At 48.6% G+C, this 27,655-nt stretch overlaps 6 protein-coding genes across 6 annotated transcripts; 3 read left to right on the top strand and 3 right to left on the bottom strand.

Moving 5' to 3' along the window:
- Window positions 1-294: 294 nt before the first annotated feature.
- C922_02761 (hypothetical protein) lies at window positions 295-8,382 on the bottom strand (the record flags this gene model as incomplete). Its single annotated transcript, XM_008818360.1, has 11 exons — window positions 295-750; window positions 848-963; window positions 1,139-1,271; window positions 1,414-1,536; window positions 1,696-1,815; window positions 2,155-2,332; window positions 2,533-2,595; window positions 2,750-2,884; window positions 3,024-3,382; window positions 3,620-7,099; window positions 7,276-8,382. 11 exons carry the CDS (start codon window positions 8,380-8,382, stop codon window positions 295-297), a joined length of 6,270 nt encoding a protein of 2,089 aa, XP_008816582.1.
- Window positions 8,383-10,246: 1,864 nt separating this feature from the next.
- On the top strand, window positions 10,247-10,886 carry C922_02760 (hypothetical protein; the record flags this gene model as incomplete). The annotated part of the gene is made up of 2 exons (XM_008818359.1): window positions 10,247-10,537; window positions 10,713-10,886. 2 exons carry the CDS (start codon window positions 10,247-10,249, stop codon window positions 10,884-10,886), a joined length of 465 nt encoding a protein of 154 aa, XP_008816581.1.
- A 968-nt stretch (window positions 10,887-11,854) lies between these two features.
- C922_02759 (hypothetical protein) lies at window positions 11,855-14,017 on the top strand (the record flags this gene model as incomplete). The annotated part of the gene is made up of 1 exon (XM_008818358.1): window positions 11,855-14,017. One exon carries the CDS (start codon window positions 11,855-11,857, stop codon window positions 14,015-14,017), a length of 2,163 nt encoding a protein of 720 aa, XP_008816580.1.
- A 299-nt stretch (window positions 14,018-14,316) lies between these two features.
- On the bottom strand, window positions 14,317-17,448 carry C922_02758 (hypothetical protein; the record flags this gene model as incomplete). The annotated part of the gene is made up of 1 exon (XM_008818357.1): window positions 14,317-17,448. The coding sequence occupies one exon, from the start codon at window positions 17,446-17,448 to the stop codon at window positions 14,317-14,319; it is 3,132 nt and encodes a 1,043-aa protein (XP_008816579.1).
- A 1,482-nt stretch (window positions 17,449-18,930) lies between these two features.
- On the top strand, window positions 18,931-20,749 carry C922_02757 (T-complex protein 1, theta subunit; the record flags this gene model as incomplete). The annotated part of the gene is made up of 2 exons (XM_008818356.1): window positions 18,931-18,933; window positions 19,118-20,749. The coding sequence occupies 2 exons, from the start codon at window positions 18,931-18,933 to the stop codon at window positions 20,747-20,749; spliced, it is 1,635 nt and encodes a 544-aa protein (XP_008816578.1).
- Window positions 20,750-21,322: 573 nt separating this feature from the next.
- C922_02756 (hypothetical protein) lies at window positions 21,323-26,089 on the bottom strand (the record flags this gene model as incomplete). The annotated part of the gene is made up of 4 exons (XM_008818355.1): window positions 21,323-21,359; window positions 21,538-21,887; window positions 22,021-22,109; window positions 22,294-26,089. 4 exons carry the CDS (start codon window positions 26,087-26,089, stop codon window positions 21,323-21,325), a joined length of 4,272 nt encoding a protein of 1,423 aa, XP_008816577.1.
- Window positions 26,090-27,655: the final 1,566 nt, after the last annotated feature.

Below are 27,655 nucleotides of genomic sequence, written 5' to 3'. Positions count from 1 at the left end.
AAAAAAGGGGAAACTCCCCATTTTTTTTTTTCCTGGAGCCTCTTGGGGAGAGAAATTAGCAAAATGGGACACCGTGTGGACTCAGCGCAAATGATTCCTACTGGGACGCGCATATGTAGCGTGAGGAAAGACCTTGCGGGTGTGCTACGTGTAGGTATGCTACCGACGGGCAGCGTTTCTCTCCCCCCGGAAGCAGTAAAACAAGGCAAAAAAAAAAAGAGAAAAAAACACACACATGTGAGCATTTGCGCATATACACAGGCGTAAGGCCTCTCCCCCCGGCGCGCATTTCCTTCACTTATATTTCTTCCGTAGCAAGGCACTCTTTTCGTGGATGTCCCTGATGCGCAGTTTTGTCTGTTTTTTCTCTCCCGGAGCGGCGGCCAGGTCCGGGGCCTGCTTATGTGCGTCGTCGCGGTTTTGTTCCGCCGCACCGTTGGGTTCATTTTCTTGGCCCATCTCCCTGTCTACATCTGGCGCCTCATTCGGTTGGTTCTCTCCGTCGGCCCGTTTCTCTACATCTGGCGCGATGTTGGATTCATTTTCTTCGGTGGTCTCTCCCTCTACATCCGCATCAGAGCATTTGAAGGACATCCCTGCGCGCGCAGAATTGTCGTCTTCCAAGTTTCCCTTCGTCTCGAGTAGGTGGGTCGCGTCTTCCGTTTGGTCGCCCTGCGTCGCCTTGCCCATTTGGCTAATCTCCTTTAGGAGGCTCCGCATGTTGGCCTCTAACACGACGTTCTCAGATTTCTACGGGGGGGAAGTAGTGAAGCGGAGAAGCGGTGGAGGGGAGAAGCTCTGTTAGACTTGTATCATTGTAGCAGTGGGCGTGCAGCTGCTCGCTTACGATCGCCGAAATCTTCGCGTCCACGTTGCTAATTTGCTCCCGTAGCTTCTGTTCCGACATTTGAAAAATGAGTTTCCTGTTTTTTTTCTTCACCTCCAGTGAGCTGATCACATTATCTGATGTGAGGGGGGAAAAAAAACGAAAAAAAAAGAAAATAAAAATAAAAAAAAAAATCACACAACTATGGAGTGCCACCATGCGCCTGTGTGTATATCGTAACAAGAAAGGGAAAAACTTCTAAAGAAAGTCAGACACTCTAAAATGTGCCCCCTGCAGCGGCTCATCCTTTACTTATGTCACTAAAGAGAAACTCGCAGTTCTGTTTCAGATATTTGACGTCGTCGACCCCTTCTTCTATATCCATGAGTGAGAAGTGCAGGTAGTCTTTTTTTATTTTGTTTCTGCAAATTTCGTGCTTTAGTTTCTGCAGGTGGGGGAAGGAAACAACGCGGCGTGGCAGTGCGCCGGTATGACACAGGCGACGATTGGGCGTGGCACTATGCAGACACAAGAGAGGGAAGGACTCAGCGTGGTGCCACCGATAGAGGACCACCCCTGGGCTTTACTCGGATGCTCCTTCTGAGCTCGAAATTCTCATGGATAATTTGATTCGTGTCTGCAATGTGTTTCTGGATTATTTTTTTCCTTATGAACAGATTCTTCCTGGAGTCGAAGTCGAATCCGATGACCTGGAAGGAGGGGGGGCACACCGGTGGAGATTTCTCCACGTGGAGAGAGATACGTTCGGCCAAGAAGAACAATAGTAGCTTCATCAGGAGGAGCATCTTCATCAGGGGGGTCAAATGGACCACCGGGCTCGAGTCCCTTTCGGCCTCTCCCCCACTTACGTTTTCATATTTCTGCTCCATGAGGACGTCGAAGTTGCTGCACTCGTGGAGGAACCTTTTCTCGAACTTCTGCTTCTTCCTCGTGAGCAATTCACTTAGGGTGAAATTCCTTCTGTGTTTCTGCGGTGAGTGAGGGGAACACGCATGGAATGAGCGAGGCGGTCTGGCTGTCTAGACGAGTGGCGGCAAAGTGGACGGCATAGTGCACGGAGAAGTGTACGCAGAATTAGCTCGGTTTCCCTTCTGGGGTAATAGTTCCTTCCTTTCTCTACCTCCAACAGGCGCTTCCTTTCTTCTCGTAGGGACTGCTCATCAACCTGAGGGCATGAAAATTTCCCCGTGATGTGCAAAGATGCTCAAGAAGAAGAAGGGGCCGATCTTGCAACTCTGCCTGGACAGACACACACACCAATGACTTCTCTTAGGAGTCACCATTTCATGTTCCCATAGAATACCTACCTGTAGTACGTCTAATTGTCTCATCGATTCCTCAAGTTTCAGCAATTGCCCCTCCACTGCAGTCCTCTTCTTTTCTATTTGGCGTAGAGCTTCTTCCTTCCTTTCTTCATTTATTAACGTGGCGTAAGTGGCAATACAGTACAGCTCATGCAGCTTGATGAGCTTCTGTATGTTGTATCTGGTAGGGTGTGTCGGAGAAGATGCAGCAAATGGTTCGGAGGAAAAGGGGAAACTACATAAGAGGCACGTTCTCTGTCGGTGGTTGGTTTCACTTGGGAAGGGCGTCCTCCGAAAAGGAGGCTGAAGATTTTTTTTTTCTTTTTTTTTAATTTTTTTTTTTTTTTTTTTAATTTTTTCTTTTCCTCCCTTTGGTCTTACTTCTTTTTCCTCAACTGTTTTAACTTCTCATTGAACTCCTCACACTGGTCGGAGATCTGATAGCTACAGGATGGGGCGTATGCCAGGACGGGTGAGTCACAGAATAGTCGGCAATGTGCAAACCCATAATGAAGAGATGTGTAATCAGCGGATCGCTCCATTTCTCTACAGGTACCCACCACACTAGGAAGAAAAACACGTGTATAAATCCACTTACATGTAACTCTTCACATCAGACAGCGCATTTCTTACGTCATTTTTCTTCTTCTCGTGGATCTCAACACTTTCTTGGTCCGCTTCGTTCTCGCAAGGGGATGTATCTTTGGGGGGTTCCTTGTCCGCCTCTTGTTCGCTTCGGGGAAGACAAAGACAGGTGGATAAAAGACAGCCAAGTTGAGGACAATCCATTGTAGAAGGCATAAGCGGGTGGGGGCACGCCTATGTGGTCTCCTCTTGTTGGAATCTTGCTACCCTCTACTCAGTCTGCTAACCTGGCTCCCATGGCAAAATGGTCCCCCTTCTTTTGCGCCTCCATCGTTAGGTCCCCTTTTCCATGTTCGTCAAAGGCATCCCCCATTTGACTCTCCACCTTGAGCTTGTGCAGGTGCATTCTGAGCAGCACGTCAGGGTCGAATTTTTTCGAAACAGGGAGAGCGTCCCTATTCACTCCTTTTAACGCTCCCCTGTTGTAGAGGCCGGGGTGGATGAGGTGAGAGTAGGGATGGCTAAAATATTTCTCCGTAGCTTCCAGGGAGAGCTTCAGCTTGTTGGACACCAAGCTGATTTCTTCAACGTAATTTTTCTTTTCTTCCTTCAGGGCGAGGAAGTGGCTCCGGAATTTGGCCTTTTGCTGTGATGGAGGCGGTGTGAGCGATGGAAGAGGCGGAAGAGGCGGAAGATGTGGAAGAGGCGGAAGATGTGGAAGAGGCGGAAGAGGCGGAAGATGTGGAAGACGCGGAAGAGGCGGAAGATGTGGAAGAGGCGGAAGAGGCGGAATCGGTGGAAGAGGCGAAACCGGTGAAATCCGCCGGAGCAGTAGAAGCAACGGGGGGGGTACCCATCACGGCGCTCTCCCCGCGGTGCCCACCTGGTCGATAAGCATCTGCAGCACGTAGCACTGCAGGCGCTTCCTTGCGTTCGTGAACAACTCGCAGGGGAAGTAGAGGAGGTAATTCCACTGCACGTTGTCCACCCCGCTGGCAGAGAAAGAGGATCCGAACAAGTTAGCGTACAGATAATTCAAATTCATGTTTGTGCAGGGGTAGTAGTGAGAAAAGAAGAGAGAAGAAAAGTCTTCAGTGTATCGATCTATATAATCTTTTGTTGTCTTTAAAAAGCAGAGGATATTATTTTTTTCTACATTTTGGAAAAAGTCCGATTCTTTAATTTGGAGGAAGCGCAGCAATTTGATTTTCTCTCTAATGGGAGAAGACTGATGGTAGTTGCTTTTCTTAGACGCATTGGTCACATATACGTTTGTGTTTAATCCGAAGAGAAAGTCGACTTGTGCGAGAGGGGAGCATTTTTTCTCTAGATTTTTTATTAGGTACTCCTTGGCTAGTTTTTTTTTTTCAAATTTTTTTTTTATTTGTTCATATTCATTGATTAAAATTTCTGACTCGTTAATAATTTTTTTGTCCAAAAAGAAGTTTTTTCTGTCTAATTTGATACTAGTGCTGCTGTTTTCGTTTTGGGAGATTAGTTCGTTCAGTTGGTTTCGTAGCTTTTCTATTTGCTCTCTTTCTTCCTTTCTCTTCGCGTGGAGTGTACTCAAGTAGGATTTATTTTCGTAGTTGTTTAGGCACTCCTCCAGGGGGAGACGGTACTCGTTTTCGTTTAGGAAGGTGAAGATGGTCGTTTCGTTGTCGAAGAAGAAGTTCGTGTGCCTCGGCGTGTCGATGAAATGGATAGCGGGGATAGAGGTGATAGAAGCAGGAGCATCCGCTGAAGTGGCTGCAGCGGAAGACGTAACTTTATCATCACCAGGGAGAACCTCTTTCGTGGCAGCACTTCGGTGCCCCCTGCTCGCCACCCCCCACTCCACTGACACCCTCTCCTGGAACGTCTTCCCCCGCTTGTCGCGCAGGCGCTTCCTCAGGGCGCTGCAGTACACTTTTAAGAACACCACACTGGGTTGCCTCAAAAAGAAATTCACGTCACTTGCGTATGGGCCCCCTTCACTTATCCTCGCCAGGGTGGCTTGCATAGTAGGGTAGATGTCTTTTTGGCATATGAGTTCGAAGGAGGAGTCCCCATTGGTTAGTGCTTGCGGCTTGGGTTGATTTCCACCCATATAGTTGTCTTGCAGTGGTGTGACTCGCTCGTGGTTGCCTCGTTTGTGACCGCTTCCTTGGTGACCCCCTCTGGGTGCCATTCCGGGGGAACACGATGCGCCCTCCAGACGGAAGTGCCTCCCCTTGGTGAGGAACAAATTGTATGTACCACCTTTCATGTCCATTGGGTGAAAGAAGTTAATCCGTTCGGTTTCTCTGATAGAGGAGACATCCACCTCAGGCGGCTTCACCATCTGAAGTGGGTATGCCCCACTGTCAAAGGAGAAGGTAATAACAATGTTGGAGTCCGTAACGATGTGGAAGCTGCAGATATGTGCAGCGTCCCCTTCCATCCGTTCGTTAATGAACTGAGCTTTACCCGTATGACTCAGATCAATGTGTAGGTCTTCTTCCCCTAAGTTTATCCGAAATAGACGAGCCAGTGGAGATTTTTCTTCTCCATTTGATTGTTCATTTGGAGGGGTGTCTGAATCTTCGTTTACTCCATCTGGACGAAATGTATTCCTCCTTCTGCGTCGCTTCAAAATGAATTCTTCGAAGGCATTTTCCTCATCATTTGGGCCATACATCCCTTCACGTCTACTCCCCTTGGGTCTTTTCAATCTTCTGAGGAAGGACGTCTTCTTCCCCGAGAGTAAGGATGCCACCTCGTTTAAGTCCCCTGAGGAGACTTCCCCAAATGTGACTTTGTTCAGGTAAAAAAAACGGACATTCAAGTGGAAGTCCACGAGGACTAGGTAACTCCCAATGACCTTCCCATACACGACATTCTTGTGAGGCATCTTCCAATAGAGGATTCGCACGTTGGTCTCCCAGTTTTTTTTCCGCATCATTATGAACTCCTTCTTTATGAGTTGCACGAAGAGGAGGTAGAAGTTGCCTAGGTCCCCGGTGGCCGTCAAGAGGCAGGCATAGTCGTCACAGTCGCGTTGGAAGCTGCGATCCAGGTTGCCGTGGTTGTCGTCGTTGTCCACGTGGACGTTGTTGTCTTCGTCCATGTTGACGTCGGAGCGCCTGTATGTTGAGAGGCTCAGCAGCAGTTGGGCCGCCTGGCCGCGTTCATCGCTTCTGTCCTTATTACCTCCCCCCTCATCGCACAGCCGCGCGAGGAGCCTCCCTATTAGCACCTCATGCACGAAGTAAATGAACATCTTCTGGTGCGACACGGAGTGAATCAGGAAGAAGAAGAGAAGCGCCCCGCGCATCTTGAAGTAGCCATTGAAGATGTGCTCATTCACCTTGTTGAAGAGGGCGCACTCGATGGATCCCCTTCCACGGCCACCCCCAAGGTGGCGCCTCACACTGCCGTACAGCAGAATCTTGCAGCTCATTAGATTGATAAAAAAAAAGGAACCATCCGTGAGGGCAACAAACAAGCAGTTGCATTCTCCCTTCATGGACAGAACATCGAACCATTTTATTCCCCTACCAGTGCAGACAAAGCTCAACTGGTTATCTGTAATCGAGTAACACTTTAGCATTCTAGCTTCGTCCAAAGTGAACACCTCTTTTCTGCTGCCCACTTTAACTTCCTTTATTTTGTGCAGAGCAGTGTGTCCACAAAGGTAGAAGCTCGAATCCTCAGATGGACACATTCTGTTTCGGTCAAAAGTTGTTGTGTAGTAGGAGAGTCCATTTTCAAGCTGAATGATTAGATTTTCTCTGTGGAGGCAGATACTATTTATCCTGTGCGTGACGTACCTTTCAAAATTGACGACAGAGATGGGGGTAAAGATATGTGTAAGATTGTCCTCATCATAGTGGAACTTAGCAAAGTTTCCCTTCCGTTTCTTCCGCATTTGGGAGAGATCCTTCTTTCGGTGTGCTCGTTTGGAGGGTTTTCCCTTGTTGGTAGGATTATCCCCTCCAGAGGAATATGAATTGGAATAATAGTCCCTCGAACTGGGGTAGCCATCCATCGAGCTGCCACAACCAGCGACACACTCAGCGAAGGGAACAGTGTCCCATGCCTGCTCATCGTCGACTCTCCCTTCCCTGTCGGACTCTTCCAACAAGTTAAACCCTTTGTCATTTATTTTATTTTCCACCTCTTTAATTTCGTTTAATATGGATTCGAAGGTCGTTCTAGACTGCTTCGGAGGCTTCCTCCTGATATGTCCCCTCTTGTTGAGAAGTTCATTTCCCTTCGCCTCCTTTGTGCCTGGTTCGTTCGGAGGTGCCTCCATTGAGGGCTTCTCCTGCGCCTTCCGGTTCTCCTGTCTCTTTTGAAATAAGCACTTGGTACTCACGTAGTTCTCTTCCACGGGGGTTACCTGGTGATCAGAAGCAAATGGGTGAAAAGGGGTACACAATTAGAGGCGTGCCATGTTAGCGAGTTGGCGAGTTGGCGGCGGCGCTAGGGCATATGTCACCACCGAGTAGCCACACCACCGCTTAGCCGCACCGCCGCTTAACCACACCGCCGCTTAACGACGCCGCTTAGCCCCACCTGGCGAAAGGCGGCCGGGGGAAGCGCGCCGTAGTTCACGCGGAAGCAGACAATTTCCTTCGTAGCGAACGCGACGAAGAGGTACTCGGGCTGGTAAAAAATGGAGCAGATTCTCGAGTAGCTGTTGTGGCACCTCACCCGAGGCAGGTGCCTCGAATTGGTGGAAAGATCAAAAAAAAGGAGCTCATTATTGGAGAGGCAGATGGTGAAGACGTGGAAGTCTAGCCACGAGGTTGCTACAATGGGACTGTTCAAGAAGAGTTCCTTCGACACGGTGGTTACGTTTCCTTTTGAAGGCTGTTCATTTGAGGTGGCTACAAAGAAGACACTCCTTTTTGACACCAAAATGATTTTCTTCCCATTGTAGGGACACACCATCATTTTTTTAAATCTCGATGAGGACTTGTGCGTGGCGATTACTTCCGGGTTTTCTTCTTTTTTGTTGCTAGCCAACTTCAGGGCGCAGATGAGGTAGTCCGCGTCGCAGGGTAGCTTGCAGTCCAACTCGTCGCTTAACTTCCCGGTGTTATCCCTTCCAGACAGCGCTCCCTCCTGCAGGGGGGGCTCACGGCGCCTCTTTAGTAGGAGGTACACCTTGCCATCCCCCAGTGTTACGTCTTTTATGGTTTCCCTAACCCTGTGTGTTAAGAGCACCTCGAAGGAGTTTAACCCATTCGCCTCATCGAATACGAGGTAGCACAGCAAATCGCCAGAGCCTCTATGTATGACCACTGCCATGGCATGCTCCTTCTCACTGCAGGAGATTTTCCTCACGGGGTATGGGCTATACCTGCCCTCCACGTTGTCTCTGCCATCGTTCGTTTCTGCGTTCATTTCTTCGTTCATTTCTCCGTCCCTTTCCCCGTTCGTTTCCCCCTTCATCGCAACCTCTGTGGTGAGGCCAACCGCTACCTTCGCGTCTCTTCTACCCTGGCCCCCTGCGGCCAACTCGAAGCGAACTTCCCCAAGGGTCTCACAGCACGAAATGAACAAAAACTTCCTCTCATTGTTTACAAGGTTAAGGAGACAAATACAACTACCTTGCAAAAGGCACATAACATTCTCGCTGATGTATTGGAAGTCGGAACAGGAATCGTAACGCGTCATCGTACATCTTGTAGTGTCACTTATTGTGAGATGCGAGAAGTGAACAGACGTTAAAGAGAAGCCTAACTGGGATTCATGCCAACAGCAGACTGAAATAAAGAACAGCGAGGCTGTGCCATATATATAAACCTCCGCAACGTTGTACTTAGCGGATGGGTAAGTCCCTGCACGGTGGGAAAAGAAGGAAGAGCAGTAGGTACCTATCCACGTGACCAGACGCATCTCCCTCTTTTTATTTCCGCCCATTTTTGCTGATATTCACCTTCCCACAGTGCGCGAGACAAAACAGACAGAAAAAAAAAAAAAAAAAAAGACATCTGCCTAGTGCGTCACCTTACTGAAGTAACAAACGGGTGGAAGTCCACGCCGCTAAAACTTATAAGGCGAGAAGAAGTGAGAAAAAATGAGAAAAAGGGAGAACTAAATTTTGCCTTCATTTTCGTAACATGTTTGTGTACCCTGGGGAAAGGAGAGTGTCTCTCCTCTATCGTTTTACACAGCTCACGTAGGTCTGCGGTCTGAGAGGCGAATTGGCGGCGCGCCGATCATCTTTGGAGTTACTGCTCTGGAAAGTGGTACGTGGGAAGACTGCCAATCGGCCACCCATGTAATCACGCCTCTTTTCCATCCTCCAAAGTTCTCTCAGAGCTAAAGCAAAAATGTTACGTATCCGTTTTGTCTGCATGTGTAAGAGGCCTACCCCCGCTTTGTTCGCAGAGCCCCTTTATTTTTCTCTCCGTTGTACGCACGCGAAGGTAGCATACTGCCATGTTGGACTCCATTTAAGGTGTCTCCCAATGCAGTTACAGGGCAGACGCTGCAACGTTGCAGGTTCTCCTGGGCGGCTTAGCCGATCCGTCATAATGGCAGAGAAAAAGATGCCGGTGGGTGGCACCCAATTTGTTTCCTCTTCTTTACTGCTTGCATTTTATGAGTTCTTTATTTAACCCCCACAGCCTGCACAATTGGGCAACTGAACAGCTCCCCATTTTTCGTAAGTACCATTTGGGGGAACACACTCAAATTTTCCTTAAGGGGCAAATTCAAGGTAATCAAAACGAAGTGCCACATCGGCTCTGTTTCTACCATCCAGTGAGTTATTCCCTTTGGGGTTACAATTTTTCCTCCTGCTGATGCAGTCCTCCTTTGGACTCTCTCTCCATTTCGAAATGAATATAGGAACATATGTGCCCATGTTGGCAATTCTCACCCACCTCGTCAGAATCAAAGTCGTTTCATCGGAAGAGGCACTCGTGAGGGAAGTAAACTGGAAGAAAAACTAACTGCAAAAGGAAATGCGGCATTACAGAAGGGATTGCTCTGAAGAAGTAGGAAAAGAATAGTTACAGGTATCCTATGCCAGTTAGCCAAGAAAAAAAATATGAAAAAAAAAAAAAAAAAAAAAACTATTCCATGTTCATGTAAAAATGGCATACATGTAGCAGCGGTAAAATGTGACCTCCCTCGTACTTGACAAGAAGCACAAAATGGGTTTTGTTTTTTTCGAAAAATAATTCATATCGTTAATGTTAATTAAGGCGAAGTTCAGCTGTTACGTGGAAGGGAAAAGAAGAAAAGTCACTTTCGTCGAAAAAAGGAACAACATTGCGCGTGAGTGAAGAAAAGAAAAAAGAACAGAAGGGACATCCTTTGTAGGGTCACAAGGGGATCGAAGCTTTAAGTGCAGCAAAGATTAGTGAGGAGTGGACCTGAGGAGACGTTTCACCACTGAGGAGTGTGACTCTATCGATGACTAAAAAGACTGCCATATATAGTGTGTCATCCGCCATATATAGTGTGCCAGCCGTCATATATACCGCGCCAATCGCCCACCATCACCTACCTCTCAAGCGACCCGGCAAAAATGTCGTTCCTCAGTAGTCCCTCCACCAACCACATGATAACCAACCTGACCAAAAGGACAAATGAATTCCAATCCAAAATAGATAGCATACTTAACAAAATAAGCACGGAAAGCTTGCCCTTCCAGAAGAAATCCTTCATTTGCTGCGTGAACTGCTTCGACACATACAACACGGACTTCGAGACCATCGGCAAATGCGTGAACAACTGCCAGAAGGGGACGGAGCACTTCGTGCAGGTCGTCCAAAATGAGATGCAAAACTTGCAGAATAATTTGCAGTCCTGCCAGCAGGTAAGCCGAAAAAAGGAAAACGAGGAAAAAATAAAATAATGCCGCGCCATGCCCTTGTGCAACTTTACCTGTGTGTGCTTCGGGCTGGGGCTCCCTGGAAGGCATCCAGTACAGAGGTGCCACCTGTTATGTGCATCTTCTCCACCTTGTGCTCCTTCCCTCGCCCCCTTTTCAGTCCTGCTTCTACAAGTACTCCCCCAATTATGCCAAGAGCAACGCTAACATAGACGGCCCAACCATCGAAAAAGAAATGGAGGGGTGCGTGGTCAAGTGCTTCGACAAGCATGAACCCATGCTGCCGGAAATATCCGACCGTCTGCACAAGACACTGAAGGAGGAGATGAAGTGAGGAGGAGTGAGGAAAACTGAGGATAAGTTAGGAGAATTAAGGAGAAGCGAGGAGAAGTAAGCACAACTGAGAAAACGCGGCGTGCTGTGAACTCCCCTAAGTTGGGGATGACCCAGGGAGCAACCCGGGAGAAAACGATGCAGAGTCCGTCCCGTATGGGAGAAAAACAAAAGAAGGAAAACAACACGGGGTAGTATATGGCAGTACCGCACAGTGTGGCTAACCAACGCAACAGTTACGTGGGGGACCCCTCCCCCCTCGTCTTCCAGAGTTGTACAGTCATTTGCTTTGATGTTTTTTTTTATTAAGACAATTCAGCAGTTTTGCAGAAGATAGTTGGGTTGTTTATCTTCCAACGCATAGATGTGTATGTTTTGTTTGTGTGCCTAGACGCATGTGCCTTTTTCATTTCCCCATTTTTGGAGCCCCTTATCTCTCACGAAAGTTGCCCCCTTTTTTTTTTTTTTTTTAATTTTAACTTCAAATTGGTGTGCATATGTATGTACATAGTTTGTGTACAAAAGGGGAATTCATTTCCACAATTATTTTTAAGACTGCTTTTTTTTTTTTCTTCTTTTATTCTTTTTTTTTCCCTTTCATATTGGACAAAAGGAAAGGCGAAAAAAACGTTAACTGTGGGAAGTTTCAATCGTGTAAATTTGCCCCCTTCACGGAGGAGAAGCATTTGGGGGGGGGGTCCACTCGAATTGTGGCGCTTCTTTTGGAGGGGAATTCCACCCCCCGCAGTGGTGGCAATAGAAGCAACAGTAGCAGCAACAATAGTAGAAGCAATCTGGGCGCATAGGAAGAAAAAAAAATTGTTCAGTCCATCCCGTTTCCCTACTTGCAAAGTTGATAAGAACTCACAAGAGTGGACAACGCTGCATGCGTTGGGGAATCCTCCCCCCCCTGAGAACGGTCTTTTTTTTTCTTTTTTTTTTCCCCCTTTTCTTCAACCCACGCCTTAAATGGAAAACAACCAGTTTTCGTACATCTTAAGGAGACAAATTCAAGACATCTTCGCAGAGTGTAGTGTTTCCAACGAAAAGGGGGGGTTACAAGATGGTGACTCCTCTGTTGGTGGTCCCACGCAGGGGGATGATCCAGATAAACAGATGAACTTCCCCCGGGGGAAGAACAGAATAGACCAGCGTGGTTTGAATGGACATGATAACACAGGATGGATCGACACAAGACCGCAGATCAACCTGAAGAAGGAGGAAGATAAATCCATTTTTGGCCACGATGGGAAAATCCTAATGGTGCAAAGCTATACCTCTCTACTATATGAGCACTGTCAAGACAAGGTGAACGTGGTGTTAGCGAACAGAACGATGCATGAGGGCAGGATAGAAATGCAGATAAGCGGACAAGGGGAAAGCTTTACCCTACCCGCCAGGTTGGATGGAAATATATTAAGCTCATTTTCACCCCAACTTAAGAAAGGGGTTTACAATTTATTTTTTTTTATAAACAAAGAAATGATATACTCAAAATTGCTGTCCTGTGGAGTAAATAAGTTGAGCAGAGGCATGCCATGTCTCCCCCTGCACGTGATCGAAATAAGCAGTTCTGGTCACGTGGCTTACTGTAGAGAGATAAAGAAACTCCCTCCCTACAACATCCGGGTAAACAACCACGTGCACACAAATAAGGGGCTCCTAAAGTTGTATGCCCTTATGCACAAGCAGTATAGTCAGATGGCTAATCAGGAGGGAATTCGCGATGGAAGGGTATCCCTGGGGACGGACTACCAACTGCACACCAGCAGCGATAGTGACTTTTATGATTTGCTTTCCGCATATAAGGACGCGTACACGAATCATCATCCATACGTACATGGGAAGAAGGGCAAGAAGGAGAAGCTCTACATAAATAACATCCCCTTCCTTTCTGCGTTAAATTTTGTCAGCCATTTGGAGCAATGTAGAATCCCCCCGTTGTACAAAAAATTGTTGTATGATCAGTGCGCCTATGGAGATAAAGTAGCTATTATGCGTTACCACACGCGTCTTGCTCCGGGGAACTACTCCTCTGGGGGTCTGTGTGCGCATGTCTTTGCCAAGGACCAGTTGGGGGGATCGTACTCCGTTTTCGCCTTCGATTTGGTAGTGCCAGGGGTGGAGAAGGGCGGGCGCAGGGCAATAGAGGGAGCCACTACCACATCGAAGGCGAAAACGGAGTACGAGCCCCCCGCCTGGACGAAGAAGAACCCCCCGGTGAGCTCGCTCCTTCGGTTCAGTTGCAACCAAGATAGCTGCGCAGATATGCGACAGTGGAGCTACGTGGAGGCCATCCACTGCCGAAAGAATGACGTGGCAAGGAAATTTTACTTGTCCAAGGGGGGGAAGCGGGGAACGAACGTGGAGGGGCCAGTCGCATATCCAGTTACGTACCCCCTGCAATGTCCCGTGCCCGTCGAACTAATCAACAATAGGAATGCCTTCAAAAGGTATGCCCCGGGAATTCGCCTTTCGGAGCGCGCCAGCCTATTCTTCGAAGCCTGGGATTGCGACATATTGCCAGTTGGGCCGTTCGTGCCGTCCGCGGATTGCGGCACGGATTGCAGCATGGATTGCAACATTCATTGCAACAGGCACTGTGAAAAGGTGTGTGCACAGATGAGGAATCTATCCACGCTGGTTAGAAGTGCGCGGGGCGACACGTTATCATTTGACGATCTTTGCGAGGAGGGGCAAAAAAGGGACGTCATCAAGTCGGGGGGCACGGAAAAAAGGGCGGATGAAGTGGAAAAGAATGAACAGGTGGGAAAAGGACAAGAAGGAAAAGGACAAGAAGATGGACAAGGATCAAAAGAAGAAGAGGATGGACAAGGGGCAAAAGGACCAGATGATGGACAGGGAGCAAAAAAGACATATGATGAAGACGATACAAAAGGTGAGAAGCGTCAAAGCAGTCCACGCCGAGCGGAATCGAAAGTCCGCCCCCAAGATGAGCAGCTGAAGTGCGCCACGAAACAGACGCAGGAGGAGGCAGGCTCCAAATGTCCACTTAGTACCTTCGTCTCCTTTGTGATTACCATTGATGGCAAAATATATCACAGTGTTCTTCCGATAAGTAGGCTTCTCCTCCTCTTTGTGGTTAACTACTGGATGTACTTCGCCGATTAGTCCAACGATGGGAAGGGCGGTCACTGTCCCCCAGGCCAGTGTTACCCCCTCACACAAATACATAATGAACAAACTGTGTGGTCACACACATTGGAAAAAAAAAAAAAAAATAATGCCACTCACACAGCATCGCTTCGGTGCGGTGTCTGAACATGTACAGAGCGGCATGACGAGGGGGATGAACTGGACTGCGGCGTAGGTGGGAATGCGACGTGGGATGGAATGCAGCGTAGGATGGAATGCCGCATAGGATGGGCCTCGAGAGGAGGAATCATCTGTTTTTCCACTTCCCCCCCCACCTAGTAGTAAAAGTGTTGATAAAAAAGCATCGCCAACTCGTCCAGCTCTTGCCCGTCCATTCCGTTTTCCAAAGTCAGAAACTCCTCGGCCTTCCGGATGTTCCCCATCTCTCCGGAAGGAATGAATTCGACCTTGTGGCGTCCAAGCGCCGTTGCAATGACGTAGATAATGGACTCGTATACTATTTTCTTAAATGGTAACAGCGGCTTGCCAAAAGAAAAGGTTTGGCAGACATTGAAGACGGTGGGAGCAATCGGGTGGATAGTTCTGGGCATATGCTGTGAGACATTTCTCAAGAATTCGTTTTTCCTATCTCTCTCCACTTCAGTTGGACACTTAGGGATGATGAATTCACTTCTTTCGAAATAGTAAACGGTATACTTTGATATGATCCCTGTGAGTATGTCCCAAAGGACTACATAAAGGGACATGTCTTCGTACGCGCTGCACTTTTCTGTGCTGTAAGTGTACTTATTTTGTCCCTTCACTTGTTGCACCTGTTCTTCGTCATCTGATGATTCGTCCTTCTCCTGGAGAGGATCTATGGGGCATTCTTCGCCTCCGCTTTCGCCGTCTGTCCCTGCGAACAGGAACGTAGGCATGAATTTATTGAACACCTCGTCGTACTGCTCGCTGATTTTTTTCTTCTTCTCCGTCAACAGGTTTTGCAGATTCGCGTCGTCCTCGTCACCGTGAGGGGAGGCATCTTCGTTTTCGCCACCACCGGGGGAGGCGTAAGAGGAAGTATCTTGGTTTTCGCCATCAGCAGCGGCAGCATCATCCGGGCCAGTATCATCCTTTTTACCATCAACCGGTACAGCATCCTCCTTTTTATCATCAGCCGGGACAGCGTCATCCTTTTCTTCAGCACCTGGGGCAGTCTCTTCGTCACCGTAAGAGGAAGCATCATCTTCTTGGCCTCCCATCACGCCGCTCATCCCGCCAATGGCCTCCGCCTCATCGTCCTCAGGTGCACCCCCATCTTCATTGACCTGGGGAATCCCCATTGACGCCCCCCCTCCGCCGGGCGAGCTCAGCAAAACGATCCGCCTCCCCTTCTTCTCCCGGTCGTGCTTCAGGTTAATTTCGCTCATCCGCTGCGTGGCGCACGTCCGGAGGTCTTTCTCAGTCTTCTCCTGTTCCGCTTGCTTCGTTTCCTCCACCCGTTCAGGTTGCTTCTCCTCCGTCTGTTCCACCTCCTTCGCTTCCTCCACCTGTTCCGGTTGGTTCTCCTCCGTCTGTTCCACCTCCTTCGCTTCCTCCACCTGTTCCGCTGCGTTCTCCTCCGTCTGTTCCACCTCCTTCGCTTCCTCCACCTGTTCCGCTGCGTTCTCCTCCACGATTTCTGTTTTCTTCTTCTCCTTTTCTTTCTCTTTCTCCTCCCCGGCCTCGTAGTCAAACCCGATAACCTTGTCCGAATCGAAAAGGGTGTTCCCCAGGATGTCCTCAAAGAAGTGTTTACGGTTTGTAAAAATGGACTCCCTGACTTGTTCATACACTTGGTCCATTTCGCCATCGGAGGGGTTCCTCTCACCCTCGGCTTCTGCGTTCATCGCTTCTTTCATCTTCTCATCATTAGCGCGATGAAGCGTCACGGCTAGTTCGTTCGTCTCCTCAAGTGACTCTGCTTCAATGCTAGTTTCGCCCTCTTCTGGAGACACACCGGGGTGGACCTTCCTCCTATGGTCGTCCTCATCCGATAGGGGATCGTCAGACAGAATGCTCCCCCCACTCGGCGGAGAATCCCCCCCTTGTGCATTGCCCCCGTGGCTCGCCTCCATGGAGGTCCTAGCCACACTATAGACATCTACCCGTTCGTCTTTCACGTACTCATACGTTTGGATGTATTCATTAAATCTGACGTTCTTGCAGTTATTGTCTTTCCCCTGTTCTCGTTTTGGACAACTATCCCCTTCTTCGTTGGTGGGATCCTCCTCTGTCTTCACTTCGGCATACCCTCTGAGGGATTCCCTCAGGGGAAGAATGATAACTTTATTTCCATCTGTCCCATTGGATGTTTCCCCCTGTGGGTGGTTACTCACCACGTGGTTAGAGAGGGCCTTCCCATTGGGAGAGGTGCCATTTGTGGATTCCTCGGTGATTTTGTCGGTGGTTTCCTTGTCGGCGATTTCCTTCTCGGCGATTTCCTCCTCACTGTCTTCACACCCCTCCTGCTTCTCCACGATGACTGGAAAGAGGGTCTTCCTCAACTGACGTGTTTTCTGACTAACCTCATTCTTCAGCGTTCTAATGGTGCATACTTTGTCCTCACCATTCTCTGCTTTCTTTTCATCGATGTGAGCTGCGTCCCCTTTGTCCTTGCCATCCACCTGGGCCTGTCCCTGCTCCCCCCCGGGCTTCAAAAATATCCTGTTGTTCTGAATGTGGACGAGCTCTAAATTGTTTAGAAGTACATTAATGTCGTGAAACTTAAAAATGGGGAAGAAGGTTAAGAACATGATGTATATTAACTGGCACTTGGTTTTGAGATTTTTCCTGCCTTCCTCTCCCCCTTTGGCGATATTCCCATTCTTCCCACCCCTCGCATCCTTCTCCTTCTTTGCGATTTCTTTAAGCAGGTGGAGATTATAATTCATGCACCTGGCGGAGCAGAACAAATCGTAGTATTCCCTGAGGTAAATGTTCCTACTTTTGGGGTCTATTTTGTATTTGCCCTTGTTGGAGGGGGTTAAGAACACATTGTCACATGCATAGAAGCCACACTTGTTGAAGCTCCTTCGATTTATACAGACATCGATTAGGTTGCTCTTGGAGAAGTAGAGAACGATCAGATTGTTCAGGAAGATCAGCAGGTTTTTTATAAAAATGTCTTTGCTGCTTTTTATTTCGTTGTCTGCGTTCAGGTTCAGGCTCTCCCCTGAGGAGGGGCGGTCTGGCAGATGGTTACCCTCCCCGTCGGCACGGTGCTCATCCTCCACAACCGTGTTTATGTACGCGCTCACCTCCTCTACATTAAAAAAATCATCAAAGAATAGCTTCTCCTGTTTCTTCTTTGGAACCGTTATGTATATGAGCAACGTTTCGAGTTTCCGGTGGAAGATCTTTGCCAAATTGTTCAGCTTTGTTTCCCTCTCAAGGAAGTTTTTTTTTTTCCTGATTTGTGCATTCATTTTGTGCGGGTTGGCAGTGGGCAGCGGGTGACAAGGCGGATAGCGAGCGACCCCCTCACTCGACATGTCAATCTATACTAGTTCGGCGACATGTGTCACGTTATATATCACCTGGTTTGATAGCAGCTGCCCCTGAGAAGGGTTCGCCTCGCAGGGGGCAGCAAGTTTCCTAGCAGCGCAGCAGTTTGGTCACGCCGCAACCGGTTTCGTAGCGTCGCAGCCTTCAAATGAGGGGACATCCCAAATGGAGGGCCTCCAAACTAGTAGATAGCGCGAAACGTCCGCAGAAAATGGCGGGAAAGAAATTATCACCAAAAAAAAGGAAAAGAGATTTTGCGAATAGGCTGGAAATAAAATTGACAAATGGTGGTCCAAGTAATTTGACCGATAGGGGGGGAGCAAAAAGTTGAAGTAGAAAAAAAAAAAAAACTGCATGCGGACGGCCGTTTGTGGGTCAGGTACACGCCCGTTGCGAGCCCGTCACCAGCCCGTTAACCAACCCCGTGGGACCTTCCCATGCGCGCTTTCATTTTCGGCACGCCGCCGTGTAGGCGTCTCTCTGCATCGACATTCCGCTGGATGGACGAGTCTTCTGCGTGGTGAACATCCATCACGACTGGAGAAGAAAGCTCACCCCGTGCACTTTTTCCACTACCGCGTGGTTGCCGCTTGCTACTGGTGCCTCTTTCCTCGTTCGTTGGAAACACTCCCTCTGGAGGCTCATCCAACGGACAGGAAAGAAAGAAGAAAAAGGTAAAGGCTGCCAAGAGGTTGCTACAACGCACAGTAGCACCTATGCATTGGGATGCCCGTTTTTTTTTTTTCTTTTTTTTTGTGTGCCAGGTGGGGATCTCTATCTTCTGCGCCTGCCCATACGTGTATGCAAATAGGAATCCTGTGGTAGCGCAATGGGGCGATCACATCCATAATGTGGGATGCCCTTACCCCGCAGCCGGTGCACGCATCCCTGTGCTTATAGGCATACCCCGGGGTTGCGCCCTACAAGGCGAAAAAAAAAAAAAAATGCAACATAGAGGGAGAAAGAACGATAAGGAAAAAAAAAAAAAAAAAAAGCACATAAACCTTGCTATCTTAAAATATAGAACATTGCAAAGCGTACCAATCGCGAAAGGTAGATGTCAGAGAAACCACTGTGAGGAACTTTCACATCATTGCTCCTTTCCTACAGACCATCCTGCGGAAGAGAATTAACAAATCAGGAGAGAGCGCGGAGCAGCAACTCCCGGGTGAAAGTGTACCATTACAGATATTTCTACCTCGTGTGCGCAGTCTCTGAGAAGGTATTCCACAGGAGGAAAGTCTCCTATCAGGCGTAGCTTCCCCGCAACTTCACGGTGTGGCAGACCGAAACGTGATATATCGGCTCTGCTGTACACATAACACACGCATAGGAGCTTCTTCCGCTCAGTATTGCTCTCACTCACTTCCTGTGAGGACTACACTCGTGAAGATCACCAAACCATGGTAAGTGCTTTTTTGGAGATGCACTAATTAGGGAGTGTTCCCCATTTGAGGGGGTCTCTCCCACCTTTAGCAGGTGTAGTTGTCCCACTTGATGGGGCACGCGCGGGTTGGTCAGGCCCTCCCCCGCTTAAGTAGCTCTCCCCGCAGCGTCACTTCCTCACCGCCTCACTTCCTCCCACCCCAGTTCGCCCACAAGCACGGGTTCAACTCCGTCCTGAAGGATGGGTACCGCATCGTGAAGAACAACGAGGACGCGATCCTGAAGAACATCGAGGCGTGCAAGGAAATTTGCGGCATTATCCAGACGTCGCTTGGGCCCAAGAGCATGAACAAGCTAATCATTAACCACATCAACAAGAAGGTGATTTCCAGTGACTGTATCACTATCCTGAAAGATTTGGAGATAAACCACCCGGTGGTGAACATCCTGAAGAAGCTATCCGAGACGATGAACTATGAATATGGCGATTTCACCAACTATGTTTTTACCTTAACGACGGAGATGCTCGATAAAGCTAGCCATTTGATTCAGCAGGGGTTCAATATCAATGACATTCTAACCGGGTTCATTTTAGGATACAAAGAAATCGAAAGAATCATCTCCTCCGAGCTGATTGTCTACAAAATGGAAAACTTCTCCGATGAGGAAGAAATTAAGAAGGTCATTAAATCTGTTATGGTAACGAAGAATCTGACGAATAACTTCGATTTTATCACCACTCTGTTAGCTAAATGTATAGCGACGTTAATGCCAGAAGAGAAGATAGAACTTTTCGATGTGGACAACATCAGAATATCAAAACTGAATGGAGGGAATCTAATCGATTCTCAGTTCATCATGGGAATGGTAATCACTAGAGATACACACGGAATCGTTAAGAGGAAAGAAAATGCAAACGTCATTGTGCTGAACTGTGGATTGGAAGCAGCCACGACGGAGACCAAAGGGACAGTACTGCTAAACAACGCACAGGAGTTACTGAACTTCACCAAAGGGGAGGAAGAGCAAATGAAGAAAATTATTTCCAATATAAAAAAAGAGGGAGTCGATGTGATTATTGTTAATGGAGCCATCTCCGACATCGCACAACATTTCTGTGATGCAGAACAGATCATGACGTTGAAGATACCCTCCAAGTTTGAGACCTTACGATTATGTAAGCTTCTTAACATAACTTCCCTCGTCAAGTTAGCTGTCCCCAAACCAGAAGAAATCGGAAAAGCCTCCTCAATATATGTGTCCGAAATTGCCTCCAAAAAAGTAACCATCATTAATTCGATGAATAAAAAGGTCAGTACTATTATCCTGAGGGGGGCCACGTATAACCTACTGGATGAAGTAGAACGGTGCATCCATGACGGGATCAATGCTATAAAGAACGCCATCAAAGGGAATTCCTTCCTTTACGGTGGGGGCTGTATCGAAGTTCAGCTATGTGAGCGACTTAAAAAATACGCTCACCAGTTAAAGGGCGTGCACAACTACAGCGTTAAAGTTTTTGCAGAATCCTTCCTCGTCGTCCCACGAATCCTTGCCACAAACTGTGGCTACAACAGTACTGACGTCCTCAACCAACTCATTAATGAACACAACAAGGGGAACACCGATGTGTGTGTGAATATAAACAAGGACTCCTTCGTCACCTCCGCTAAGGATAACCACATTTACGATAACTTCAAGTGCAAGAAGTATGCCATCGATTTGGCCATGGACGCTGTGCAGACCATTCTCAAGATTGACCAGATTATCCTGGCCAAGCCCGCCGGCGGCCCCAAGCCGCGCGACAAAAACCCGGACTACGACGACGCCTTCTAGGGGGGGAGCGGATCAGCAAATCAGCAGTTGACCGGATTAGCGGTTAACCGTTCAGCGGCGAACTGACACCCAGCGAACTGCTACCCAGCGAACTGCTACCCAGCGGAGCGCTCTTTCCACTCGGCTGAGCGACGCTTCTTATCCATACAGCTGCGTAACTGCTCCTCCGGCCCGCCCACGCCTTCGCGCGGGGGACCCTTGCATATAGCTGCCCTTCGTGGCTTCCTCGCGACGAGGAGGCCCCTACCACCTGTGCCTTTTTACACGATTTGAAGGAAACTCAGCATAAGTTTAGCACTAACGAACGTAGTGGAAAAGAAAAAAATATATATAGATATATTATACATATATATTATATATGCAGCAGTGGCGCGGCGTAATCACGGCCAACTAAAAAGCGAATGCGGTCTGTATGACCATGTACCCATCAAGAAGGCGGGCAAGCCATTTGCCTTTCTTTTAATTAAGCAGTCTTTTGGGGCGGGTTGGGAGTCCAATGGAGAGGAAAAAAAAAAAAATAAAAAAAAAATACATTACATGGCGCAACGGTCATATATGTCACACCCGGTCGCGTCAGCATTTTGGTATAATGCACTTGAGGCCCATAATCCTGCAAAAATAAAAAAAAAATCGGAAAATGATTAAACAGATGAATTCCACTTCTTATTAGAGGTGCGTGGAGGAAATTACGAAAAAATTATCGCGCAGGGGGAGAAGAATAACCCACTGGCAGACGCTGTACTACACATTGCCTACACACACACTGCCATGCGTGGCGATGCTCATACCATGACTTGTTGCTTCCATCCCATAAGTTCCTACTCAGGTCCACTATAACCTTGTTGGCTGCCCTGAAGTCATTCGCATTAAGTGCATTAACCATATTAACGATGCTGTCATTTATCTGCTGATTAAACGACCCAGTGTCCAGCTTATCGAACAACTCGTGAACCTTGACTGATACGTCTTCTGCCTTCTTCTTCATTGGCTCCTGTGAGGTGTACCCATTGAGGAAACTACTTATTGTCTTCTTAACATTGTCTACGTTGCTTCTTCCCATGAACACGCCGTTTTGCTCCTTCGTGGCGGTTTGTATCTTCTTGTTTTCGTTCGCCGTGGAGGTGGTCGTGGATCCGAGCTGCGCCGGGGGGGAGATGCGTGGGAATGGCATTATGATGGTGGAGTCGGGAAGAAGCGAGGTGATTAATCGGGGCGGCTAAACAGCGAGGCGGCTATAATCAGGCCGGCCAACCACACTCTTCCGTGCGTACCTGCTGCGTCGTCGTGGGGATTGGCCATGGGACCGGCATTCCGGGGGTGACAGTCAGGGCGCCCGCGATTGGGGATGTCGTGCTGAGACCTGCACAAATGGATAGGGAGAGGAAACGCACAAATGGATAGGGAGAGAGCGCTCCAGGTGAACCGATACAAATATAGCAGCTCGGAGCGCTGCATGCATCTCTACACACACCGGGCTACACGAACTGCTACACGAACTGCTCTGCGCAGACTGATCCGCATGGACTGCTCCGCGCGCGCCTAACCTGAAGAGGGAGGGCCGGCCGACTGGCCGCCAAGCCCGACCTTGTTCGTGCTGTCCTGGAAAGAGGTGCCGAAACTATTCGGCTGCATGCCGGGGGGGCTCACTGCCCCTCCGTAAGGAGCCTGCTGATCCATGCACTCCCTCTTGAGAAACTGTTGGCCAGAGTTATCCTGCTGGAAGGACATACTACTCGGATTGGACGAGATGGATGGATTTCTGTTTCCGGGGGGGGCAAGAGGTGCGATATTTTGCATGGAGGGGAAACCACGGTTGTTCATTTGGTTCCCTTGTGAAGGTGTGGGAGCAGCAGGGGGGGGGACATTTCCACCGGGTTGAATTCGTCTCTGGTTGGCATAGGACTGAGGGGGAAACATGGGTCCTCCTCCCGCTCCTAGTGGAACTCCCGTTGTTGGTGTGTTCTGCTTCAGATCATCTTGCTCTGATTTGATACCCGGTGGCGCGACAAAATTTGAAAGGTTCGACATAGAAGCGTAGGAAGGGGGAGATGTACCAATTGGGCATGTAGCGGAGGGGGGGGGTCCTGAGGGGGGCATCATGTATGATGCAGACATAGTGCTCATGGATGGAGGCTTCACTGGATTGAGGTTGCCCATAGGGAAATTTTTAGAAGATGTGCTTGCGAAGGATGCGCGTTGGGATGGAGGGGAACTTATAACTTGGGTGCTGAATTTGGTGGGCGGCATGGAAGAGTAACCCATTTGCATCTGTCCTGGGATGTGTCCTGAAACCTGTCTTGGCATTTGCCCTGTGATGTTCCCTGTGATCTGGCCTGGCATCGGAGGGGGGACAATCATGGAGGTGGCACTCTTAGTGGGGGAGAAGACATTGGACTGACTAGGGTTCAGGATACCACCACCCATGACATTGGACTTAAATTGTGGGCTCTGATTACCCTGATGATAGTTCTGGTGCAGCATCCCCGCAGCTGTCGATTTTACATGTAACACCTGGAAAGGAGACATCGGAGGCTTGACTTGATGGGACAGCATATGAGCACCGCTGTTGAAAATACGGTCTCGTAGGATTAGGCTCTCCTCAGTTTGATCTTCCTGAGTAAGACACAAAAACGTCATGGCAGCTTTCAATCGACCCGAATTTGCCAACAACTCAGCATACTGATTAATCTTCCTATTCATAATCGCATTAAACATGTCATGTTTTATAGCCATTTTCAGGACGGTCATTTTTTCTACCATGTCTTGGAGTACATTGAGTAGAGAGCTCTGAGTGGAAGGCATGTCATTCCAGATTTGCACTGTCTGGTCGAAGTTAGAAGCACATAGGTAGCAAATGGACGCTGCCCTGATGTCAAACTTCTCATTTTGCAACCTCTTGGCTAGTGTTTCACAGAGGTTATTAAAGTTAGCCTTATTTAATGCGTATGTGCATAGAATGGAGAGAGCCTCTCCCCAGGAGGAGAGGTCGATCTGCTGAACTAGCAGCTCCAGTTGGTCATCCAAAATGTAATTCAGGCTTCTCATAAAGGTACTGTTCTGTTTCTGAATGTACAAGGTTTTTGTTTTGTGCCAGAGCTGCTCGCCTCCAAAGGAGGATAAGAACAACGCATCAGCCATTCGGTTCTTGTGCAGACATAACTCCACTGCCGTTTCGATGTTTCCTACCAGTACACACTCTTTAATGATGGACTCTATGCCGGAGTTCCAATTTGTTTCGTCATTTGTTTGATTTTTATCCTTCCTTCCTCCCGTTTTATCCTCTTTGGCACCTTCGTCATCTTTATCGTCGTACTCTTCGCCCGCCACTCCTGTTAAACCGGCATCTGGTCCCTTTCCTTTTTTCTTCCCTTTATCCTTTCCCTTTTTCTCCCCTTTCTCTTCCTTCTGCTGCTTCTCCTCCATCGCTTTGCTTCCCTTCTGCTGCTCCCCCTCCGCCGCTTTGCTTCCCTTCTGCTTCTCCCCCTCCTGCTTGGCCTCTTCATTCTCCTTCTTCTCGCCCAGCTCCCGAAAGAACTTCTCCGGGTCGACATCCAACGAGGCGTTGAAGCCCTGCAAAGTGTCTATACCCATGGGGGAGCCTCCACCAGGAGGAACAGAGGCAGCACCGGCAATGGAAGCCGCACCACCAGCCATAAATCCACCATTCATAGGTTCGTAGTTTGCTGCCCCGGATATTAATCCCGCCCCGGAGTAATCCATCATGCTATCTGGACCGAGGAGATTAAAGGAAGACGAGTTCTTCGATAACATCTTTTCCTTCTGCTCCTCAGCCAACTTGTTAAAGATAAAACCTGGTTGCTTTCCCGTGCTGTCTTGAATTTTCTGTACAATTTCGTTCATGTCATAACCGAGATGTTTGACGATTCCTTCCTTCTGCGATGTGCACAGGAGTTGCAAAATCCTCCATGTGAGCTTCTCGTATTCGTCTTCCGTCGTGGCTATCTTACTCTCGCAGAACTCGAAGTAGTCCCCGCTGGCGATGTATTTCTCGAATTTGTCCGCCTCGGAGATGAGCTCCATTTCGGTGGGGTAAATATGGCACTTGATGGGGAACCTGTTCTCGGGGGCGCTGACGCCGCTACCCCCGCCAACATCGCTCCCGTCTGACTGGCCCTGCTTCGTAGGGTCCCCCCCCGTGGTGTTGTCAAAGAAGCAGATCTTGCCGCCAAACCCGAAGGTAATCCCCGCGTCCTTCCTATAGAAGCTGGGGACATACTTGGTAGTCATCTTCATGCCGTTGTTAATCGAATTGATTTGGATCGTGTCCATATTCGTAGCGGAGGCAAACATGTCTGGAATGAAAGGAGACCACTTGGAGTAGATATTATTAGCCGAGTTATTCACCTCATTGTAGACGTCAAAGTTGTTGTTGCTCAAGTACCAGCATTTGGTGGTGTCCTTCCCAGAAGAAATCAACAAATTCGTGTCGATGCTGCTAAAGGTGATGTTGTTTATCCCTTTGGAATGTCCAATAATTTCCTTAATGGGGTAGTTTGCGTTCCTTAAATCCCACAGTTGTAAACAAGGGCTCTTTTCATCGTCATACGCAACTAAGATCTGAGTTGGCTGATTGGCTAGCCATGCAAGAGAGGATGTCTTTGTTCTACTATGTGGATCCCTAAAACTGACAGCCGATTTTTTTATTTTCAAATCCCAGATGATCGTATTCCCATTGTTTGAGGAAGTGGCCAAAATGTGGGACACCTTCTTATTCCAATTCAGGCACGTAATCTTTTGTAAGTTATTTTTATCCAAATAGGGATCATAGGAAGTTGGCGACAAGATATTCTCAATGTCGGTAATAAATAGCTGGCCATCATTCCCTCCTGTTGCTATCAAATGGTTCTTGTGCTTATTACACTCGAGACAGTTTATGGACCCCTCATGTACATTTGCCTTGCTCAGTATGAACTGTTCGTGGGTTGGCTTCTCCAGAAAGAGATTTTGTGCATTCAGTAGAATTACGTCTCCATTGGTTAGTCCCCCCACTATGATTCCCTTGCCTAACTCATCTTCCCCTTCCGATTCGACAAAGCTGCTACTGTTAATCCATTCGAAGCTAGTCACATACTCGTTAGTACCTTTCTTTTTTCCACTTTTCTCACTTTTTAGTGCTTCCTCAAAGTTTAGCTTACTCACGATTTCTAAGCTTCTCCCATCGCTGTTAAGGTTTATGTCTAGGAGGTACACGTAATTGTTCAGATTGTTGCCGTTGGAGTAGAGGAGATTGTGCGAGGTGAAACAGGCCAGGTAGTTTTTGTGCTTTTTGAAGGGGCACCAATCGAAGTTGCCGCTGATGTTGATGCTCTTCAGCGCCATCTTTCTTGCAGAGGGGAAGCGGAGGTGGGATGGGGAAGTGGGAGGGGCACGTTGAAGACAACGATCGGGAAGTGAACCTTCGAGAGGGCTATCGGGAAGTGGACCTTCAAGGGAGCGATCGGGAAGTACCCCCTCAAGAGAGCAATCGCGAAGTACCCCTTCAAAACGGGAAGCGCAAAGCGGTGGTGTGGGGGAGCTGTGTCGCCACGAAGCCGCCACGAAGCCGCCACGAAGCCGTCGCTCGACCAGGCTGCAACCTGGTGAAGCCTTAACGGGGCGACGTTTCGATACGCTGGCGCCGCGGTTCGGTGCGTCCTCGTTCACTGCACCCGTTGCTCATTCGTTAGGGGCCTGTCGAGAGAAGGGGGGTGCTCCCACAGGCAAACACATATACGCTGCGCTGTCAAGCGGCATATTTCTAGAGTATCCCCGCGCGCCTTGCGTAGGATCAAAAGCGCGCATACTACGCCTCCACTGCCAAAAGGGAAGCTACTCGCTCAGTGAGACCCCCTCTCTCTTATTACCCTTCGGGGGATGGTTAAACGCAGAGGGGGCTTAACGCGACGCTCGGAATCTGTTCCTTCCAAATCAGTTCGCACGAAGGAGAATGGTAAGTCACTGGGCACGTTGCATCCATATATGTGCTATAACTTCACATGTGGGAGAGGAAAACAATCCGCGCGTTCACCGGTTGCCGCTCTCCCGCTCGCCGTTACAATTTATGTGGAGCGATCTGGTGAACGGGTGATGCCTCACGCGGCGGTAGCGCCAAGGGGAAAAGAGGTGGCAAAGAATGGATGAGTCGCTCAGCGGATAAGTGGCTCAGCTGATAGGTGGATGATTGCCTGAGCGGATAAAAATGGGCAAGGAATGAGAACTCTTTTAATATACCGTTAAGCCGAAATGAATGAAGCGTAAACATTTTGGCGAACCGACCGAACCGACCCCTGCTCGAGAAGGCGCGAACACGATGCGGTGCTCGACCTCCCCCCAATTGCCAAGCCCATAAGGACCAACCCGTCGCGTTGCGCCCTGCGAATACAAGCGTGCACGTTGGGGGATGGTCGCAAAAAAAATGGGCACCTGCATTCCATCTACGCTTTTTCCATTCAGAGGCTTCCCCAAGCCGCTTCCTATCTCTGCTTCTCCTGTTTGTTCTTTTTTTTTTTTTTTTTTTTTCATCAAAAGGGAAGTGGCTCAGAATGGGAGTGATGGCTAATTTGGCTCCTCTGTTTTTGTAGGTAGAGGGGGGGCCATTCCCAGGTGGAACGCCTCCCTAGGTATACATCATATTAGCAAGTCGCCTTGCGTATACATATGCCTGTACATTTTAAAGCACTCATCACCCCCCCAAAAAAAAGGGGGTAGGGGGGAGGATCACCCCTTTTGTGAAGTGTGTTTAATGGTTGGGGCTATGGCTAAGTTTGATTCGAGGGGTATGAAAGGGCACGCTTCCGTGAAGATACATTCGGGGATGTATGCGTGGGCCTACCTCTGCAACTGCGCAATGAGATGCTTCACTCGGCGTACATACTAAGGAGTGCATTCCCCCCTATTGTACGAATT

The sequence above is a fragment of the Plasmodium inui genome, assembly GCF_000524495.1.
Source record: "Plasmodium inui San Antonio 1 unplaced genomic scaffold supercont1.10, whole genome shotgun sequence".
Classification (NCBI taxonomy): domain Eukaryota; phylum Apicomplexa; class Aconoidasida; order Haemosporida; family Plasmodiidae; genus Plasmodium; species Plasmodium inui.
Note: the sequence above shows the minus strand (reverse complement) of the source record. Positions and strands in the feature narration are given on the sequence as shown.